Source organism: Apaloderma vittatum, unplaced genomic scaffold (genome assembly GCF_000703405.1).
Source record: "Apaloderma vittatum isolate BGI_N311 unplaced genomic scaffold, ASM70340v1 scaffold25364, whole genome shotgun sequence".
NCBI classification, from domain to species: domain Eukaryota; kingdom Metazoa; phylum Chordata; class Aves; order Trogoniformes; family Trogonidae; genus Apaloderma; species Apaloderma vittatum.
The window spans coordinates 1-22,284 of NW_009714745.1; the positions used below are offsets into that span (position 1 = coordinate 1).

The window sequence follows — 22,284 nt, forward strand, 5'->3', positions numbered from 1 at the left end:
ATTTAATATATATTTTTATATAGTAAAATACATACATATAACTTTTATGTATATGTATATGCATATATGTATGGAAACATATATATAGCGCTATAGATATATTCGGGTTGGTCTACCTATTTCACTGAACTCTTTGACTTCTTTTTGTTTGGTCACCTACAACAATGTCAAGTCCCCCTCCTTTCCAAAAGCTCAACTTTTCAAAAAGGAGGGGAACACCCTGCAAAGTTTATATCCACTTATTGAAATTCAGGAATGAATTTCTTTTGAAATTGCAAAACCAGGTAAAAAGGTTGGTGAATTTTTTTTTTTTTTGCCGTTTGTGAAAAAGATTTAAAAGAAAAGAAACGTAGCAATTTTTTTTTTGGTTAAAAATTTAGCAGAAGCTGGTTTTAAGAAATATTTTAAGAAATATTAGCCAGCTCTAATAAAGAATAAAATATTGGATGCCTTTTTTAAATGTGGTTTTCTTTTGTGGTCATACGCCCATATTTCAGTAAGTATATAGTATGCCCATAAAGAAACCACATTATTTTGAATTCTCTCGTGCCCTGTAATTCCACTAGTTTCTCTCCTTACCCATAATGGCTTGGCAAATCCTAAGAATATTGCAATAAGTTATTTTTCATTTTAATTCTCTCTCCGTTTCCATTGCTGTGTGACGTTTCCCACCTGCAGAAGAGGTTCAAGAAGAAGGTACGTGAAACGGCTTCCACCCCCTCCCTTCATCTCAGCCAGGCTCCGAGGCTATTTTATATTTTTTAGCCTCTGGGTATTTGTAACACCCGCTGTGTGATCACTGGGCTTGAGCCAGAAAGGGTTCTACCAAGGTATCAACTGGTTTCTCCTACGTAGCTTGGCAGACAATGATCGGATGGATTTTGAAATCAAAATGATGTGATATATTTTTCTTTTTGGAAAGCAAAACCCATCCATGGGAGCGAATGTGTGCAGCCATATGTCACGTCGTGCATATTCAACAATATGCTGTATTATATATAGTATATTGCATATATTATACGTTTATAACTATAATATATCATATTCTATATAATTAATACTGCTGCAGAAAGCAGATCTGATTAATTGTATCTCTGGAGGCGCTGGCAGGTGACCCCAGGCAGCTCCCCACGCTGCATGCAGCATTTGCAAGTTGAGGGAGAAAGAAGGGGTGGAACAGAAACCCACCTTGAGAGGGTTGGGATGTGGTACGAGGAGCCAAAGGGGAGGGCTTGGTTCCAAATTTTCAAAGCTTCGGGCTTTCCCTTGAAGCAAGGGTAAACCTGATTATAATGGGGGAGACCCGCTCTGAGCGGGTTGCAGGGTCTTCAGAGCATCCAGGTCCTGAAGGATTTACCTTTTCGGTACCTGTGTGTGCTTTGGTTGCCTGTCTCCATTTCGTCTCCTCCTCTGCCCTTCTGTTTAGAATCACAGCATGTTTTTTGGATAGAGGAGACCTTTAGAGCTCGTCTAGTCCAACCCTCCTGCAACGAGCAGGGACACCTTCTACTAGACCCGGTTGCTCAGAGCCCCGTCCAACCTGACCTTGAACGTTTCCAGGGATGGGGCATCTGCCACCTCTCTGGGCAACCCGTACCAACGTTTCACCACCCTCATCATAGAACATTTCTTCCTCCGTGTATTTTAGACCCCCTTGTTGCATTCATACCCTCTGTAGCCTAACCATTCTTGATTTCCACCTCTTTGCTCTTGCTCCCTGTCCCGCCTGACAAAGCTCATGAAGCAGGTCTGAGCCATCACCTCCCGAATCGCTCCCCACCATCTCCGTTGTGGTGGTGGTGGGAGATTCAGGGGTGGTGTGAGAGGAGCAGGACCCAGTTATTTTGCCTTATTGTTTTGGTTGTCATCGCATTGTACCTCTCCTCTGAGACTGGCTCTGCCGAGGGCTAAACCATGGGAAAGGTCTCAGTGCGAGGTCCAGCCGAAGTTCGTTTGGTGGCAACCCAGCCCCTCTGCTCCTCCTGCCGTGCCCGGAGCTCGCCCTAAAGCAATGGCAGGAGGCTGTTTCTCTAAAACTTCGACTAGAGATAAATTTCAGCATGTCTTACTTGAGCTCACTGTGAGATTTTCCTTCTTCAATCGGTTTTCGCCTCTTCGCATGGTCAAGTTATTTCCCAACCTGTATTTCCCTCCCCCAGCCATTAGCACATCCTTGACTGGGGTAAAACTTTTCCTGGTTTAACAGAGGGTTCAGCCTGTGTAATATCAGCTCCTGTAACAATGTGTTTCTCCTAATCTTCCTTTGCATCCTGTCCTGTGGCTCTTCCCACCTAAAGAAGCTCAGGAGGAAGGTATGTCACACAACTCCTGAATCCCTGTCCTTCAGAGGACAGCTCTGTTTTAGCTGGCAAACCTTAAGATGGTAAAAGGAAACGGGAGTTAAAAATAGGCACATTAACACCGAATAAAACTTGCCGCTTTTGTTTTTTGTACTCGCTTCCATCATGTTCTGTCTTGCCACTGAATGCGCTGGCGATGCTACGTGGTAATTGCTGCATGGGGAAAGAAAAAAAAGTATGAAAACTTACTTCCAGCAGCGCTTTGCATATCCATACTCATTGTATTTCCTTGCAATATATGTTCTCCTAACCCCCCTCGATTTTGTTGGAGAAGTTGTTCTGACGCTACTAACGCTCTCGCCTTCCCTTTTGCATTTTGCTCTGCGACTCTTCCCACCTGCTGAAGCTCATGAGGAAGGTATGTGCCGTGACTCGCAAATCCCTCTGTCTCGGGCTGGAGCAGTAACTAACACACGCAGGAATTCCGGAGGTGGTTGAAGAGGAGAAGATGCAAAAAATATCCTCTGCTGATACCTGCTTCGCTCTCGTAGGATAAGTGGCGTGATGAGTAATGAGTACTATAAGTACTAATAAACCCGAAGCGCAGGCTGGCCGTTGCTTATGTGTTGCTCAGCGCTCTGCTGTCTCTAACCAGGCTTCTTGGTGCAGATACCAGTTGGTACTGGGGGTACTGTGTGTTTTATAACGCCAGGTCAAGCCCAGATCTAGTCAGGTTAGCAAAACAGTAGGTCGTGCTTACTAAAGCATCATCCTGCCAGCCCAAGCCCGTTTACCTTCCCGTTGCCCTCCAGCCTCCCTCCCTCCTCCAGCTCGGCTTCTGTCGGGCGCTTTATCCTGCGGGTTGGAGTGACACGTTGACGTGTCCCACGGCGGTGGCACCAGGTCACAATCACCAGGTGACGCCAGGCGAAATCCTGGGCGCTGAGGGAAATCAATGCCAGCTCCTCCGAGCCCATTGATTCCCGCAGAGGCTGGGATTTCTATGCACATGAATGAGAACGGGTTCTCCTACACCCTTTTTTTTTTTTGTACAGTCAAACCTATGGGGAATGGACCTTCTTGTCAACCGAAGGCTACGCGGTTTTCTAATTGACATTCCTACGTGCCCTCTATTTCTCTTTTAATCTTATTAATGGTTTTTACCCTTTTAACCCCTCCACCCTGACTAAAAAAAAAAAAAGTGTCAGGTTTTTTAATCATGCTGTTCTTGCTCTAATTCTCTTATCTTTCTTTGCATCTCGTTCCCTGCTATACTTCCCTCTTAAAGAAGTCCATGAACCAGGTATGTGACTTCTGAATTCCTCTGCGTCAATCTAAAGGGTTATTGCGTGCTGGAAATTCAATTGCATTTGGCGATTTCCCAATCGGGTTGTGTTCTGATTCGGGGCGAAATGGAAACTTTTCAAATAAACAACAGCAAAAAAAAGGAGGAGCACCTTGTTTGGCAGCTATTGAAAATTATTTTTTATAATTTAGTTGAAACAAAACATTTTGTTTCACCACTTAATTTTTTTTTTTTTTGCTTTCATCTGTGGAATATTTCCAAATTTTGAAATGAAAATCCTCTTTTAGCTGCTTCTGAAGCACTGACTTCATGGGAAATGTGGGGTTATATATATACTGTAATGCAAGAAGAAATCTGGAATGAAAACTAAAAATCCTTTGTTCTAGAGATGTTAATATCTCTGCAACCTTTTAAGGCTGTGAAACTCTTTCTATTTTATTTTTTTACCAAAATCCTGGATAAATCTACATAAATTTTGAAATAATGAAATTTAATTGAAGGTATGATTTCTCTCAAAAAATGATACCGGTAACTCTAATATTATACTCAGGAATTCAAATATGGTGGAAGAAAACAGACAAAAATCAAATATTAATGATAAACCTGTAACTTGCAGCTTCCTTACACCTTCCACCAGTAATCATTTCCTCCGCTCTGTGATGCGTAGTAACAAGGATTAGAGCTAACGGTTGCATGAAAAATGTAATAACAGTTTCAGAAAAAAATATCTCTAAGTATAAACTGTAATAATAACCACTGACTGGACTCGGAGCCAGCCTTACATTGCGTATGGGATCGTTATTACCTGGAAAAGCAGAAACTGAGCTTGCAGTGTCCTCTAAACGGTGAAAATTATTCTGTGCTATCTGGGGTAGCTTTATTAGAGCTTAGCTGAGAGCAGCAGCCACCTAGTTGAGATGAAACTGGTGTTTTTGCCAGGGTTGAAGAGAGGGAAGTGAAAACCATCTGATTGATTTTTGAATGACTTGACCCTTTCAGCGTGACCATTCCTCTGTGCGCTGCTTCTCATGTCACTCCTTGCCACTTCTCATTTCGCTGCCTTCTCCTTTTCACCGTGTTCACTCGTATCTGTTACCTGCTCCTAAGGTTTTTCTGACCTTAATTTGCACAAATTAATAGTCATTGCTACCACCCCAGCTCCTTTGCCTTCCTCTATACCTCTTTTTTGTTGCATTATTGTTTTTTTCTCATATTTATTGAACTGCTACTCACTTCTTCAGTGTCGGTCTCAAGCTTGAAATTCATACAGAACACCAGGTATTAATGTAATCTGATTAACAATAAAGCCATACTTACAGCCTCCCCATGTTTGCCTTTCCCTCTGGAACATAAAGCATAACAAAAAGGAAAGTTTATAAAGATGATGTAAATATAACAAGCTGAAAAGAAAACTTATATGTCAGAAGGAGACTGTTCCAGCTTTTCATATCGCTGTATGGTTATTTATGTTATCTCTTATTAATGTTATTTATATCTCTGTTACTAATGTTATTTATAGCTGTTATTAATGTCATTTATGTTATCTCTGTTATTAATGCATCATCTAAGTCACAGCATTGGTCTGCATGAATTCGGAGTTGTTGCTGTTGTGTGATTCTTGCTCTAATTCTTTTATTTTTCTTTGCTGACACTTTCAACCTAACCAAGCACGCGCGTGGGACACCCAAATTCCTCTGTATTCAGCTGAAGCACTCCTGTACAGAGAAATTTGAGGATGTCAAAGCAAACCAGAGTCATGAAGAATCAATCCGTTTGTAAGATTCCTGAAATTTATTTTCTCGCTGGGAAGGTGTAATTGTTGTTTCTAACCAAAAAATCACCTTCTAAGAAGCTTAGAAGAAACGTTTTAGTCCCCCTGCAAACGTTTAGGGCTGGGACTACACCGCAGGTACCCGAGCTGCAGAAACACAAGCTGCTGCCCCTCGCAGAGACAAGCCCTGGGTAGACACAAATATTTCCAGTTCTGCAGATTTAAGCCCGAAATCCGCCAGTGGAGGTTCTCAGGCGGTGAAGCTCTGAGCTGCAGAGAGATACAGCCAAAGCAGGGCTTCCCTGCATGGACACTCGTGGTCCTGTACCTGCTCTGAGAGCTGAGAGGGCATGTGCAGAGCTGAAACAGGTTTGGGGTAGGTTTTCCTTCACATTTAAGGATCAGCAGTGTTACTACGTTTGCTCACTTGGTGTATATATTTGCATGACTTAAACTCTTGGAATTCATCAACATTCAAATGCCCTTTCTCTTTCATTTCTATGGCACCCCCCCCACTGTAATTACTCTCCTTTTCCACTGTTATTAACACCCCATCCCTATAACCCAGTCTGCAAATGATACTCCTCCAACCCCATCTTACCAAAGGTTGAGGTGATCCCCTCCTGAATAACTTATTTCTAATTCTTTTATCTTCCTTTCCTATTTTTATTTTTTCTTTTACCCCTGACACTTCCTACTAAATGAAGCCCCCCCTCCAGGTATGTGATTTAACTTCTAAACTCCCCGGTGTCTGCCTGCTGGGATGGTGTGTGTGGGAAGGGAATACACGGTGACAGGAGAGAACAGCCTGTCTGTTAATGATAGCTTGTACCTTGCATGCTTTTGGGGTGGTTGACTTTTTGATTTAATTTTTCTTTTCTCCTCCATAAAGCGCAATCAGCAGTAAGGAGGAAGAAACTTAACCGTTGCACGAAAATTGTACTAAAAGCTAGAGGAACGCCTATACTACTGTGAATTAGCTCTAAGTGTCCCTGTGAAATGGGTTAAATTCTGCACTGTGATATGAGAACAAATTTTCCCTGCACTGAAAGCTGCGTTTCACATCTCAGTGCAGAATTTGACTCACTGACTGTACGCAGGGAATATAAGTACTGCGAGATTTTGCATTACTTTTATGCCTGCTTTGCAAAATGGTCAGCGGCGCGCGTACGGCTGCGAAGCCAAATCTGCCCTGCAGATCCGCATGGCTGGTCGATTCCTGCTTCGCCACGAAAACCAAAGAATGAAACGTAGACCCGCACAGACTTTTCATGAACCTTTTCTTCCTGTGAAGTAATCCGTTTGTAACTCCGCGTTGCAAACGGACGCGAAGAACAGCAGTGGATTTATCTAGGGAGGAGAATTGCCTTCCAGGAAGAAAATGGCCTGAGCCATAGATCTGGAAAAAGAGACCTGAGCTGCTTTGGAAGTTAGCCGAACGTTGATGATGAGCTACAGCAGGTATTTCAGGAGGTGTCTGTGTTGGTCTGAGATGACTGAAAACCTGCTGTAGCAAAGGATGGATCCGATAGAGCTTTTGAGAGTGCTGACTCTGTTCATGTGCATATTTCAAGCCAAGCAAGGTAAACGGCGGGACATTGTGCTGTCAGGGTGTGCTTTACATCATACAACGCTCAGAAGTTTGGTGGGTTTTTTTTTAAGCCTCGTGCTATCATCGCCTGACTGAATTCCTCTCCTCTCCTGTCCTTCAACGAGTAATTGATTTATTTCACCTCAGGTTTCCTTCTCAGCGTTGTTCCCCTCTCTGCCCTTCCTCCCCTCTGGCTCAAAAGCTCTTTTGGTGTGTGAAATAACAGGTTTCTCATTCTCTTATTTTCCATTGCACCTCATTCCATGACACTTCGCAGCTGAAGCTCATGAGCCAGGTATGTGATGACTTCTGATTTACTCCACCTAGTTGCAACATGTGAGGTTGTGAGAGGGAGAGAACAGGAGCCCTGGGTTGGTAGAAGAGAACAAAACAAGAAAGACAGCTATTAAACACAACAATCACTTGCAGCCCTTTTCTCCTTTAATCTCCACACTTACCACTACTTTAACCTTACAGCATCTTTAACTCCTGACAGCCTCTCCAGAACCTTTTCTCCCTACCTTAATTCACTAATTCCTTAATTTATTTTTTCCTCCTTTATGTTTTTTTCCCCCTTCATGCATTCCCTGGTCTCTTTCTCAGGCTTCCAAGAACTTTAAATATCTATTTATTTTTTTTTCCCTACCTCCTGTCTTTCCACCACTACTTGCACCATGACACCAGCAGAAGAAGCCCCTGAAGAAGGTATGTGATGCACCTACAGGCTCTCACCCTTTTTCTTTTTCAGCACTGGGGAAACAGGGTTAGAAACACTGACCTTGGTCAAGAGCAAAGAGAGGATGGGAGGGAAAAGGTCTCTCTGGATGGCTTTGCATGAACACAGAGAAAAAAAGCTTGGTGTTTGCCAAATCAAATCACTAGAAAGGTGGTTTTCCTTCTCGTTCTCTCTCTGGAGAGTTCGAGGTTCCCAGCGTAGCAGGCAAGGGGTGGGGACGGTTGCTTTTAGGAGAACAGAGCTGGTTGTGGATTGACTCCTGTGCTTCTTCTCTTTTGCTTCTGTCCTTCAACCTCGGCAGCTGATGAAGAAGGCGAATACTATGATGGTAGCTCAGTGTTGTCTTAGGACAACTCAGTCGTCTTTCTAACATCTCACTTTTTTTTTTTTTCTTCTGCATTTGTTTTTCTTCCTCACTTGGTTTTAAACTCAGGAACTGGGCCAAAACACCTCTGCCGCAAAGAATCGCTCACTGTGCATATCCAATCACCCTTGGGGGTGTCACTCTTATGTTGAGAAGCCTCAATAGGATAGTAGGTGGTGAAAACCAAGCTCTAGAAGCTTGCTCTGGCTTTGTCTTTTAGCTAGAACCTCTTGTGCCATAGCTCTCAGCAGCAAACCTTCTCTATCCCCCCCCCAAATCTCTTAAATCACAGTGGCATGCTTGAAACTGGAGCTGAGCCCTGCACAAGATGTGCCTTCCTCACCCAGCCTTAGAAGCTCACGGTCTCCAGGCCTGAACCTGCAGATATTTAAAAGTCTGCTCCAGCCATGCACTTTAAAATGATGCTAAACATCAAGCATGTGAATAAATTTATTCAGACTGGTGGGGCAGCCCATGGACTTCAGGTAGCATCTGCGTCATACTTGCTTGAGTGGGCACTGGAGCACGGGGAAGGGGACAAGACTCGCGTGAAAGGACCAAATCTAACAGTACGCAGGGTCAGTTTTGCTGTCCTAGGTTGGCAAGATACCTTAAGTCCCCTGGGCCAAATTTGGAACCGGTTTAAATGTAATAGAAAGACTCTCGTGGACTTTTACAGGTGTCCGAAGGAGCTCGGTTGTGTTCTGCTGCCCCAGACCCTAGAACACCTGGCCAGCTGTTTCGCAGGACAAAGCCCAGCACCACTCAAAACCACCTTGTGTTTTCTGTGTTTCCTTGGTTTGTTTTGCTTTTGTGGTTTATTTTTTTTATTATTATTATTATTAATTTTTTGGCTCGCTTTTCAGGCTTTTTTTCTTATTTAGGGTAATACCCTGAGGACCCTTCTGAGCCCCTTTCTCTCCTCTTTTTTCTCTTTCTTTCTCTTTATTTTTAATAGCTTATTGATTTTTACTTTTTCTATTTTTTTTTCCCAAGGACACAATGTGAGCTAGATGTGTTGCTTCTGAGAAGAGGGATTAAGGGAGGGTGCATAGGGATTTCTGAAGGAAGCAAAGGCAGTTCAGGTGGATTCACAGAGAGGGGGAGTGCTGTGAGAATATCTCATAGATTGGGCAGGAGAAAGTAAGGTTGGATTCATGGTGGTGTGTGCTCTCCGTGAGTTAACCCTTTGGGAAACCAGAAACTCAGGGACTCTCTAATCACCAGGGCAGTGAACTTGGATTTCCAGTGGCTCTTGCCTTCTTTTGGCAGGGTTGTACGTTGGGATTTTGCCACGACCCCATGGTTCATGGGCAGAATGACCAAAACGTCAGTCAAAATCCACCACAGGAACAGGAATTTGTTATGGCAGTTCCTGCTTGTCAACAAATTTTGGCCCAGTTCCTTGACTCGGTGTCTTGAAAGAAGGGGCACTTCAAAATAAATCACACCCCCGGGTTGCTTTTGGTGCATACAGTATGGACCAATGCTGGGTCATGCACTGCAAAGGACAGATTTATTAGTTTGGTTTTTTTTTTAATAAAGGCTCCTATACCTTTGTTACCCCCTTTTCTGGTTTTCTGGAGGTATGTTTAAATATTCTAACTACAATTTCTTATTTCGAGAGCAACTAACCTTATTGGTTTCTTTTCCCACTTGTTTGTCGGTGTGCTTAAGTTTAAAGTGCTGATTTGGTGGCAGCTGAAACCAAATTCACACAGTTATCGACAGGCAGGTGTCGATCCTGGCAGCCAAGGACAACACACAAACCCAGATATTTCCTATCTACTTTTTTTTAATTTTATTTCCCCCCTCTCTCTGAAGTGCCACTAACCAGCAGCTTTGAGCTAAACAGCAATGTTTCTGAAAATTATCTGGGTATGTCTCGAGGGAAGGGAATCCTATGTGAATAACATCCCTGACAGACTGGTTAATCATCATTACTTTTCCTCTCTCTGGATAAAAAAAAACCAATTTAACTAATGTGTTAAGAAGCTCGCTGGCTATTTGAAAAGTGAAACAATTAAATAACTGGAGAAATTTATAAGTATGCTGCTGGCTACGGATATTTATCTTTGAGAGTGATCTGTGGCTTCTTTTCTATGACCGCTCTGCACCACTTTTCTAATTACACGCCGTTTATTTTGTTAGCATTGCTCTAGAGGCCTCAGCTGAGGTATGTTTCAGTAAATAAGAGAAGTCTTCACCCAAAATTTCAATACTAAAGTAGGTATGGGAAAGGAAAGTTCGGTTTCTGATCTCTTTTTACACATCTTTTGTCTTTTAATTATCTTAGTAATCCTTTTCCAGCCACTTTCTCAAATTTTTATGTGAGCATGTGCATTTCTTTTGGAACCGCTTGAGATTTAACCGGTTTCTCTGGGATGTTTCCCCTAAATTTCCCTTCCCTCCTTTTACTTTAGTGGCTGGCATGATCTCTGTTGCTCTAACTGTTCTTCCTCTTTTTCCCTTCCTATTTTGCTCCCCGTTTCCAAACACAGAGGAGAAGCCCAGAATAAAGTAAGTACGAAGGGCAGGGAGTTTCAAAACCCTGGCATCATTTTTCTCATCTAGCAGAAGCCATCAGGTTGTCTGTTGGGCAAATGGCCACTAGAAACCTTTAGCCAACCCTTCCTTGTGCACCAATCAGCTGGTCCTGCATCCTTTGCCAGGATGGCTGCTGTTCCCAGAGGATGCTGTAGCAGAAGGGTGTTAAGACCAGTTCCTGATAAAGCCAGAGGACTGGGCTGGGAAACTACCCATCTATCTGGGATCACTGACAGTAGGAAGGGTGACAAATGCTGGGTTAATTAAGGTTCCTCATGGACCTTCTGGCTCTGGGTCCCAGTGCCTGCCCTTCCCATTCCAACAGCTTCCCAGATCGGAGCGTGCGGCACTGCACCAGCAGCCTGGCCGACCGACGTCTTTCTGTGTGGCAGGGAATGGCCATAGGATTTGGGAATGAAAAAGGGGTTTAGGGGTAACTCCCTGCCCTGTCTGACCTCCCACGCAGGACAATGGTCCTTAGTGCTGTTCTGGAGTGATTTTCCATTGGTTTCTGTTTCATCTCTTGGTATCTCCAACAACATTCCTCCCTGTCAGCATCGCTACGCAGGGCAGGGCAGGGCAGAACACGCTATTTAAAAAGCTGCCTGTTCTATAAGATGAAAATATTTTTTCCCTTTTTTTTTTTTGTTTTGTTTTTGCCTCTCTGCAGACTAACTGCTCCTAAAATACCGGAGGGTGAAAAAGTAGATTTTGATGTAAGTATTCCTGAGACTGGCTGTGTTTGTCTGTCTGTATGTGAGCCATACACATGTGTGCAAACCCACATAACTCTTCCTCTGTTGGATATTGCTGAGGATAAAGACAAGGACAAAAGCATGGATGCTTTGCTGCCTCTTTTCAGTGAAAGGCTTCTCTGCTCCCTGAAGATCTATGGAAGCATTCGTTATTAATGTGACCAAGCTAAAATCGTGGGGTTTGGTTTGGTTTGGTTTTTTTCTCCTTGAATCTTTGAAGCCAATATATGAAGAAAGGAAAAAGTGAGATCTCAGATCCCCTGTCCCATTGTTGTAAATTGTTTTACAGTTGCAGGCTTATATAAATAAAGCCCATCTATATGCATCCGTTGCTGAGGAACACTACCTGAAATGGCAACACAATTTTAATAATAAACAGAGATCCAAATACCTTCCTAGAAAGCTGATAGAGTAACAAAGACCCTCAGATGTTGCAAATCTGCACAGAATATCTGCTTTGCCCCAAAATGCAGGAACATATTCTAGGTGAGATTCATATCCTAAGGCAAAGAGAAGGCAGGAAAGTATACGCAAAGATAGGTGGCTAAGCAAAACCAGGTATAAAATATGGTATAGGGGAATGAGAGATGTGGATTCTGTTCCCTTCTGGGCTCCTGACTGTCGCCTGGATGAGTCTCTGACCCTCTCTAATCTGCATCAACAGCCACTTAAGCAAATCCTATAGATTTCCATGGGTATCCACAAGCACTTTCTGCTTTTGTTTCTCTGTTGCTCACCCAGCAAGGTGCTGCGAATGTCCAGCGTGTGTTCCTAGAGCAACATGGGTTTACTTACTACATTTTGCTGTTCTTCTAGGACATCCAAAAGAAAAGGCAGAACAAAGACCTGATTGAACTGCAGGCCTTGATTGACAGCCACTTTGAAGCCAGGAGGAAGGAAGAGGAAGAGCTTGTTGCCCTCAAGGAGAGGATTGTGAGTCTTTGTACTGCCATTTCCCTGTGCTAGAGTAAGAGATCCTGTGTAGATGAGAAGTTGGATCCATTAGTTCACTGTCTGGCTTTGACAAAAAACAATATTGCCATGTACAGAAGTGACTGCTTAGGTCACCACCAAACGGCTTCCCCCCACATCTGTCCCCTCTCTCAGCCCCTTGTTTTACACATGGTAGATAAAGCCATAGTGATGACTGAGTGTCTCTGCCACTGCTTCCTGCAGGAGAAGCGCAGAGCTGAAAGAGCAGAGCAACAGAGAATTCGGGCTGAGAAGGAGAAGGAGCGTCAGGCAAGGCTGGCGGTGAGTGTCTTTGCATCTCTCTCCTTGTCTCAACATCAGACTAGAGGACATCTCTAGAGTCAGAAAAAACCCTAAAGGTTCCGCCTGTCTCAATTTGAAGAAGAAATGGCCATCCTCTTAAAGCAAGGGCAGGAAGCAGGAGCTGCCAATTCCCATCACTGTGCTTATCTGGTCACGTTCTCTGCAGTGACGCTGGCTGCTGGGGAAGCTGTGAGTGTCCCCTAGGGTAACTTGCTTCTGTATGTCACACTCCACAGGAGGAAAAGGCACGGAGAGAGGAAGAAGATGCCAAAAGAAAAGCTGAGGATGATCTCAAGAAGAAGAAGGCTCTGTCCTCCATGGGTGCCACATACAGCAGCTATCTGGCTAAGGTAAAAAAGCATGGGTTGGTGGATGAAATATAGAAACGTTAGACCACAGGGGTAACTGGGAGCAGTTTTTATTTCAAGCTGAGAAAACAGCTCAATTTTCCTTCTTCTGGATCCCTAGCAGCTTGTCTTACATGCTCCATTAGTGAAATCCTTTCATTCAGCATGAATTTCTGCAGTCTGACGTTAACTGATGTTCTGAACACAGGCTGATCAGAAGAGAGGCAAGAAGCAAACAGCTAGAGAGACGAAGAAGAAGGTCCTGGCAGAGAGGCGCAAGCCCTTGAACATCGACCACCTTAATGAAGACAAGCTGAGGTAACATGCTTACCCTAACTTACTGAATGTAATCCACTGAAATTTGGTCTTACCGCCCTGGAGTCTCCTCTTGGTGAAAAAATGTGATAGAGGAGAAGACCTTCTTTGCAAGTCATCATGGGACAATGTTAAGTTGTGCTGGTCTGTAGAATAGAGGGGAAATGGGGATGTGGGGAATGGTTGAAATGGTTTAGTAGACATCTAGCTACGTTCCTGGCATAGCTCTGTTAGCCTCTCCTGCTAGTTAGGGTTAGTCATTTACAGGACTAGGCACAAACTTTAAACCTAGTTCTGAGACCAGCTGAACAAACCTACAGGGTGGTATCTGTAGCATTCCCAAAGGTGAGTTAGAACTGCTAGGATATGAGTATGGATCTCCAAAGAGGCTGGAGGCTTGGGACCTGAGTGCTTGGGTGCACAGCAGTTGTCAGATAGTAGTCTGGACTCCAGACATCGGAGTTCACAGATGATTAAAAGACAAAGTCGGCTCACCTGAGCCCTGAAACAGATGAGAGTGCACAATGGCAGCTGCTCTGCTCATCTGAGTGGCCTTCAGAGCTCTCATTCCTTCTTGTGTGATTGCCCTGGGACTCTTTTCATTAAGAGTTAGGAGGAAAATTAAATCTAGAGGAAATAGGTTAGTGTGTGACAAGAGCCCAAGCCTAAAAGATGAGAAAAATGTGACCTTGAAAATGGTGAGAATCTTTCAGAGAATGGAAAAGGTTTCCAGGAAGATGTGTGAACTTCATTAAACAAGACATAAGAAGCCCCATTACTAGTCATGTGACAACTGTAGCAAATACGTTTTTCTCTTATCTCCCTTTCCTCATAAACACACAGGGACAAGGCTAAGGAGCTGTGGGACTGGTTATACCAGCTGGAGACTGAGAAGTATGACTTTACGGAGCAGATCAAGAGGAAAAAATATGAGGTGAGAAGCCATTTTGCTAATGGCACTGGGTCCAAAATGTAAAAAGCTCCATGATTCCTCTGGCAAAAGCCATGTGGTGACATCACGCAGGTCTTCAATGCCCTTTTGCAATATTTAAGCAGCAAGACACCTGGAACTGCATTCCCCTAACGTACATACTTGGACTGGATTTCACATTTTAGGCTAAAATTGAATTGACCTCTCTCAAGGTTTTCAGTGCCCCATGGAAAGGCAAACCCAATGGGAAATGGAATCCCCACCCTCTGCTCAAACGCATCTTGTTCATTCTTGTGTATCAATAGGTAACTGTGACCTGAAAATTCAGTAATTCTCACTCCTCTCCATTGCAAAGTAATACATTTAAATCCCTCTTTGATTTCACACTGGAACGTTGTAAGTTTTATTCCAATCCCAGATGGATTCCCTGTGGACTGAGCTGTCTGGAGTCACCCAAAACCGTCTCCAGACAGGAGCATCTGACTGAAGTGTCGTATGGTGACAGAAAGGGGACGTGTTTCCTTCACAAACAGTCATAGGTCAGGGCTGCATCCACCTATGTCAGGTTTCAGTGCCTGAGAAATCCTACTGGATGTCTCTCCGTTTCACTCTCCTCGTAATTCCCAATCACACAGACACGTGCTGACAGGGAATGAGCAACACCAATGTAACTATCTCAATCTCTCTTAGATTTTAACAATGCGTTGCAGGCTGCAGGAGCTTTCCAAGTTGTAAGTACAATGAACTTGCCTGTGTAACAGCAGCAGCAAAGGCTACCAAATGCATGAGCCTGCCTGCATGGTCAGGGGCCAGGTGCTAGAGAGAAACTGGCATTTGGCTCCAAATGCAGAGAGAAATGAGAAAACTGGATCTTCTGTTTCTCCCTTCACTTCCTTTTTCTCTCCCTTTTCCGTTCTTTGAAAAGAGGTCCAGTGGCAATTTAGCAAAAGAGCCAGGGGCCGACAGGGAAAGTGGCTGAAGAATGGAGCCCGCAGCTCACTCAGACCGTCTCTAAAATAACTCTCTATGCAAACCTCTGGTACTGGGTGCATGGGGGAGTCACCCTGATGCACCTGGAACACATGGAGGAAAAAGAATAGTGTGGGGTTTGGAAAGATTCTCCTCCTTGTGCTTATCCGGATCCAAAATATTGGACAGGGCTAGCTTAAGGATAACAGGTCAATTGAGTGAGGAAAAGCCAGGGGAGACGTACGTGCTATGGCAATGAAACCTCTGCAAAAAAGAAATAGACGGACGGCTGCTGAGGAAAAGTAAGGGAAGTACAAAGAATGAGCCAAGTGGAAGGAAAATGCACGGATAGGAGAAGTGGAAGAGCAAAAGGGAGATGGTAGGAAAAGAAAGCAAGAAGAAAGTGAAAAAAGCAAAGGGAATGAAGGAGACACAAGCAAGGATGGAAGGGAGAGACAAAGGAAGGAGCTGGGACACACAGGAGTGGAGCTGTTCTTTAGCTCAAGTGTCTGTTGCTCTTTGGTGCTTCACTGGAGAGTGAGTGTTATAGTCGCTATTGCTGAAGGTAAGTGTTAAGTCCTTGGGTCAAACTGAAGACAGCTGGTTCTCCTCCACACTTTGGAAAAATAGCCGATTTGCAAAAAAATTATTTAAGCCACTGCAGCAGATGTTATAACTTCCATAAGTAAGTACAAAAGCAGGTGATCTGCTGGTCTTTCCTTCCTTGTGTTGTCCTGTTCCTGCCAATGTTTTAGTCTCTTATTTTGTTTCTGTTTGCTATGGAAAGACACAAGTTGGAAAATACCGGTTGTTGGGCCAGCCTGAATGTATGATTTCTCTTTTTCTTGTTTTGCACACGGGGAACGTCGAGCTCCACTTTATATATACACAAATGTTGGGTCATCAGTTCTTGGACCTGCAGAGCCAGGGGAGAACTTTGAATTACACCCAAAGCACAAGCAAAGCATGCATCTTGGGAAGTGCATTTTTCCACCCCAGGAAAACGAGGGAGAACCCTGACTTAGTCACAGAAGAGATGGTGAAGGGGCAAAAAAGGACTCTTTATCACACCCTAGTTCTTGTGGGCTTTTCCAGTACCGGAGCTGGAAGAGTCCCAGGATTTCAGTAGCAAGCCCAGGGCTATAGGCCAGGACTGAGGTGCTAAGTCAGGCTCTAAGGTGCTCATCCCGTGCAAGGTAGGTGTTTGCTTTCCCCAGCATCAGACTGAAACATGCAGTTTACCCACGGCTAAACAAAGAGACCCTCGGTCTTACAGGACAGACTCTCTAGTGGTTTTCAGTTGTCAGCAGAGCGTGTGAAGGTGGTCAGAGCCCACCCAGCAACCTCTATGGTTGCTGAAGCTCTCCTTGAATATTTTCTTCTTCAGTCCCTTTAAAAGTCCTCTTCTCTCATTAGAGGAGTGGCTGGGAAGGCAGTGGCTGTTGTAAGCTCCTCCCCTCCTGCTCCACCAGCCAGCAAAGGTACTCCAGCAGAACGTGACACCCATCTTCCATTCTTGAGGTCCCCATCCAAAGACCACTGAAGCTCTTTGTGCTTACAGACCTCCTAATACAGAGGAGTAGTGGAAGAGTGAGAAGGTGAGGTTGATACCTACAGGCGGTGAAGTCATCCAAGAACTTTCCAGCTGGCCAGGGTGATGTTCATTCTGGTTCGCTTGCCTGCAGTTTGATGTATGAGATTAATTTGTATGCACAGGAACTCTTCTAATGAGGATTATAAAATTCTAGCTTTTCTTTCCCTTGAAATTGGCTTGCAGATTTATTGCCAAGGAGCAACATTTCTCTCCAAGCACAGGTGAGCTTTTATTTCAAAGGAAGTGTTACTCCTCACCATAGGCACCTGTTTCCAGCACTTCAGCAGGTAAAACTCCCCTCTCTCTGAGGGAATAAGGTCTCTTTATCTCTAAAAACCCTGGTCATATATGTTGTTTGCAGATTATCACCTTCAGGAACCGGATCGATCAGGCTCAGAAGCAGTAAGTACCTAATATCCCCTTCCAAGCTCTTGGCTTGGGGATATCTTCCCAGTGTTCAAAGTAGTCACTTCAGCCTCCCACACCAGCATTTTCTTGTTGCAACAAAATGAGGCTAGAGATGGAAGGGCAACCCCCATCCTGCCTCATGTTGAGAAAATGAAGGGGAAACTGAAGTGAATGTAACAGCTAACAAGAAGAAAAAAAATCATGTTTCTTCACACCATGTCTGCAAAATTTCCACCTGCTTATTGCTGGAGTTTTCAAACACCTGACTGAGGTGCTTTGAATACTTGAGGACGTACAACCATTGTTTACAGAGGGTAAACAAGTGGTTGCTAAGGTTGTAAAGAATGGTGTGTAACAAGACTAACATCACGGGATTACTGCTGTGAGTTCTTTCCCCTCATCATCTCTCTCCCACTTCCCTTCCCACAAGACTTGTATTTCATTAGGGTTTTTTTGAGCCTCATGTCTTTAACTATTCTAGGTCTTCACAGTGAACTTAGGAGAGATAAGGGCTAGGGCATGTGCAAAACAAACAGACACAGAGAAGGAACTGCAGGGAAGCTCTCTGGTCGTGGGATTTGATCTTCGCTGTGCTTCTGTATCTTCTTAGCAAAGTCATGCCAGGAATGAAGTGGTGGTCTTTGACATCTTCCACTTCCCCAAGCCACCCTGCCTTACCAGATGAATGTAACACCAGAGGCTCAGTTGTCCGCAGATGCCAAACATAAGGCTTGACCTTCCCGTGGCATTTTCTGGACAGAGCTGTAGGCTGACAAACCTCGGCAGAATGTGCAGCTGCAGAAGGATGCCGTGGTATGTATGGGTGTCGCTGCTCTTCTGAGGGGCACCACCCACAACAGGCTGTACCATTAAGGCGTGCTTGCTACCCCAAAAGACGTAATAATCTCCCAGAACATCATTTAAAAGGGTTGCGCCAAGAAGCCCAGAGCTCGTGAGATTTGTGTACTTAAATTTCTATCCACGTCGGACTGCATCATTCCGAAGCAACGCCTGCTAATGTGTTACAAGAGGATCAAGTGATCTTTTTGCTTCAAACTTTGTTAAAGCTCCTTAAGCACACTCTAAAGGTTAGGCATAACATCAACCATCACAGGCACTTGTGGAGATAAAAGGGCTCTGCCTTCATTTGAGGAGCTAGGCAGTTCCTATACTGGATTTTGAGCCTACAGAAGGGCTGGCAAAAGGGACACTGGGATGAATTTAAGATAAGCAGAAAACGCTCTGCTCTCGCATGTAAAAGGTCATTGTTTCCAATAGTCCAAGTCTAGCTTGGTCAAAAGGTAAAGTATCCACTATATGTACGTCTGTGTCACTGTGCTACATCTGTAAACGTGGCTGGCGCTCTTGAACCAACCCATGGGGCAGCACCGCAAAAATCTCCCCGCTGTGTCGTCCACGTTTTTTTCCCCTGCTCCTTGGAGGAACTGGTGGTTCTGGTGAAAGCAAGGCGCCACCACCTTGTGCTTGTCCCTCCAACCTCACGCTCTGCCACGTCAGAGAGCTACCCCCCAGTTTGCATGTGCTTTGGTTCAAGAAGCAGCCTCGTCATCGTGTGAGATGGAAAGGTTGGGTGGTGCCTACAGGAGCCGGTGTGGAATCTAACTCGACTAACTTCATGCCCGGTGTCCAGGTGTGAGTGCTTCTCAGTGAAAAGGTAAGTGGCTTGCATGCAGGATTGCCCTTCTGTGTGCAAGAAGATACTGTTTGGAGACTTTGCCTCTGGTGCTTTATGTGGGGAGTGGAAGCAGATTGCTCCCCCACACGCCACGAGCAAAACCAGGATACTGGTATAAAGGGAGGTCTAAGAAATTGTTTGGACTGTTTTGGAGGCTCTCATGATATAAAGCAGAGCTAGAGCAAAGCAGTTCTAAGGTGTATTTAAAATACTGCTCAGCTTTTTGCCTCCACTGCTAGATGATTAGAGTGTCTGGGGAATTTGACCAGAACTCCCTGATAACGAGGATGTTTTCTCCAGAAACAGCTCTAAATCCTAAAATCCAGATCACGGCAGATGTGAATTTGGGAAACATCCAGTCTGTGGCTGGATAGGCTTGCCGTTTAGTTTTGAGACCACCTGGACTTCTGTCCTGATAATGCCAGAATCTGGAAATGTCCTCCTCCTTGAGGCACACACATCCTGCCCTTCCACTAAGGGCCTGAGGAGGAATTTCTTTCCACAATATTGACATATTTCTCAGGATGTGCTCTATGGCAGGTGTGCCCAATATGTGAGAATTGCTCGAACCCAATATAAGAATCAGAAATGCGCAGCAGTCGTAGAGCTCTGCTGTTTCCATCACGCTGACACGTTTTTCTTTCTTGTTTTTGTATTGTAGCAGCAAGAAGGCAGGAGCCAAGGGCAAGGTTGGTGGGCGCTGGAAGTAAAGAACCAGGCAGGATGGCCCTTCGTGGCATGCCAAAACCCTGCTGGTCTCCTCTTTCTTCCTTCACTGATCACTTGTGTTCCCACACCTCAACGATAACCAAAACCGCAACATCAGCCTGGGTTGGCTATTGCTGCTGCTTTTCCTCTTTTCCTTCCTGGAGGGGCCTGGTGGCTTCTTCAGTCAAAAAGGAAGCAGGTTCCCCACGGAACTGAGCTGACTACTTGCTGGCATAAAAAAAGTCCTTTATCCTCCCGATACCAGCCCCATGCTGTCCCGTAGATTGTTGTGTACAAATCTCTGGATTTTGTAAATAAAGCACGACCAGTCCCTACTCCAATGGCAACCTTCTGGAATGCTGTTTCGTGCTTTATTGAATGGTGTCCCGTCTTGCAAAGCTTTGGGAGTTGGTCCAGATCCTTACATGGTATCATTCGATGCAGCTCTACAATTGGGAATAAGGCTCAATAGGCAAAGACACAGAAGTGGGGGCATGTTTTACAGCCTCCATGCAGGCAGATAAGAAAAGCCACCTGTTCGGGGGAACTCATAAATCAGATGTAGCCAAAATGGATTTAAAAGTCTGAGAATAAAAGTCTGGGAATAAAAGAATAAATCCGTAGAAGTGGTAGTTTTCAGCAAAGAGCACTTCTTGAGTGCAAGCGAGTCACAGTGCAAAATAGGGTATGATTCATTCAAACATCACATGAAAGTGTTTATTGAGGCAGTTAACCTACATACAATATTAAAGCCTAATACCAAAGTGTGAATTACTTGGTTAATTCAGCGCAGATGTCAAAACACAAATGGCTGTTACTAAATTTGGGATGTGAGCTGTTCTGTAGGGCCTCTTGTCTTTGCCCACCCATGAAATGCCCCGTTGAAGGGAAGTGCACTGGGGATGGTGGTTCTCCCCCATGTTTCCAAATTTCTGGCTGCTCTGGTGCCTACGCTCACGCTCTGTCCCTCTGCAAGCACATGCTGTGGTGTCATAAATTTATTAAAATGGCTCAGACGGGAAGGGACTGACAAAGATCATCTAGCTCCAACCTCTCCACCATGGGCAGGGACTTGTTTTGTTAGATTAGGTTGCTCAAAGTCCCATCCAACCTGGCCTTGAACAATTCCAGTGTGTTGATTTCCAAGCCTTTGGGAAAAGATCTGAGACTCTCTTAATGGTGCAAGCTAGAATTCAAACTATTTGGGGAATATATCAGTCTGATTCTTGCCTCACACTGGGCAACAATTTATCTGGTGAGGGTTAGAGGTGACAGATGCTCTCTAACCCTTCCTCCCTGAAGGGGAAGGGAATGAGGCCGAGAGAATTCTGGTTTGGAAAAGAAAACTAAACCAGCTTTAATAAAGCAATAACTGAAATAACAAGGAAATAATGAAAAATATACAGATATATACAAAACCAGTATCGAACCCAGATTCTTTCCCAATACGAGTCCCTACTGATGCTGCAGAGCAGGTGGCACCTGGGCAGCCCCGGGCTCAATGGCAGAGGGGAACTGGGCATGGGGGCTGGATGTGGGGACTCGGGGTTAGGATCAAAAGTGGGAGATCAGACAGAGCTCTGCTTGGACATCAGTCATTGAAGAAGAATTTAACTCCTGTGATGCTTTAGCTTTATACTGAATATGACGTAGAATCATAGAATGTTGGGGGTTGAAAGGGATGTCTAGAGATCTTCTAGTCCAACCCCCTGCCAGAGCAGGATCACCCACAAAGGAACGCGTCCAGGCGGGTTGGAAAGTCTCCAGAGCAGGAGACTCCACACCCTCTCTGGGCAGCCTGGGCCAGGGCTCTGGCACCCGCACAGGGAAGAAGTTTCTCCTCCTGTTGAGGTGGAACTTCCTGTGTACTAACTTACACCCGTTATTCCTTGTCCTATTACTGGGCACCACTGTGAAGAGACTGGCACCTTCCTCTTGACCCCCATTCCTCAGGTATTTTTACATATTAATAAGATTCCCTTCCAGCCATCTCTTCTCAAGACTAAACAGCCCCAGTTCTCTCAATCTGTCTTTACAGGAGAGATGTTCAAGTCCCTTGATCACCCTCATACATCCTTGCCTTGTTCCTCTTCACCCCAGGTAGCACAAGCACGGCCCAAACCCTCATGCTGGCCATCAGCTGCCCAGGTCCTCCACCAGATTTCCTCCTCTCCAACAGAGCGCGCTGGGTTTTTGCTCAACGTACTTCCAGTCTCCATCAAAACCAGTACGTGAGACGGCTGTGAAGCAACGCTTTGCCACAATTTTCCCAGATTTTCTTGCAACAGTGTGGCAGGCATCTACCAGCCCCACGCTTTGGGGAAGGAGAAGGAATAGAAGGCAGAGGGGCAAAGCATGTAACTGCTAAAAAATTCACAAAACTGGTGAAAGGACATCAGGTCATCTAGCCAAGGCGCTTGGTTGGCCAAGAGCTGAGCCGGTTTCTCCTTTAGATGCATAAACAAAAATCAGACCCTGCGATCAACCTAGAAAAATCTTTTTTAATATCCCATCTAGGCTTGCCTGGAACTGCGTTTCCACGCAGAGAGGGGAGACTCCTCGTGTATGGAATGGAATTCTTGCTGGTCGCCTGTCCTGTCCGTCCTCCCCAGAGGAAGCACAACACAGCGGAGGGCAACCGGTGACAGGATGAGAGGGCACGGCCTGAAAC

General features: G+C 44.8%; 1 protein-coding gene across 1 annotated transcript; it reads left to right on the forward strand.

Moving 5' to 3' along the window:
• Nucleotides 1-2,297: 2,297 nt before the first annotated feature.
• Nucleotides 2,298-19,955, forward strand: TNNT3 (troponin T type 3 (skeletal, fast); the record flags this gene model as incomplete). Its single annotated transcript, XM_009868887.1, has 13 exons — nt 2,298-2,312; nt 3,589-3,603; nt 6,085-6,096; nt 7,252-7,263; nt 10,570-10,588; nt 11,286-11,331; nt 12,187-12,303; nt 12,547-12,624; nt 12,882-12,995; nt 13,201-13,310; nt 14,151-14,241; nt 14,929-14,969; nt 19,567-19,955. Coding segments are annotated over 13 exons (719 nt in total), but the record flags the coding sequence as incomplete, so codon positions are not given.
• Between the last annotated feature and the right edge of the window lie 2,329 nt (nt 19,956-22,284).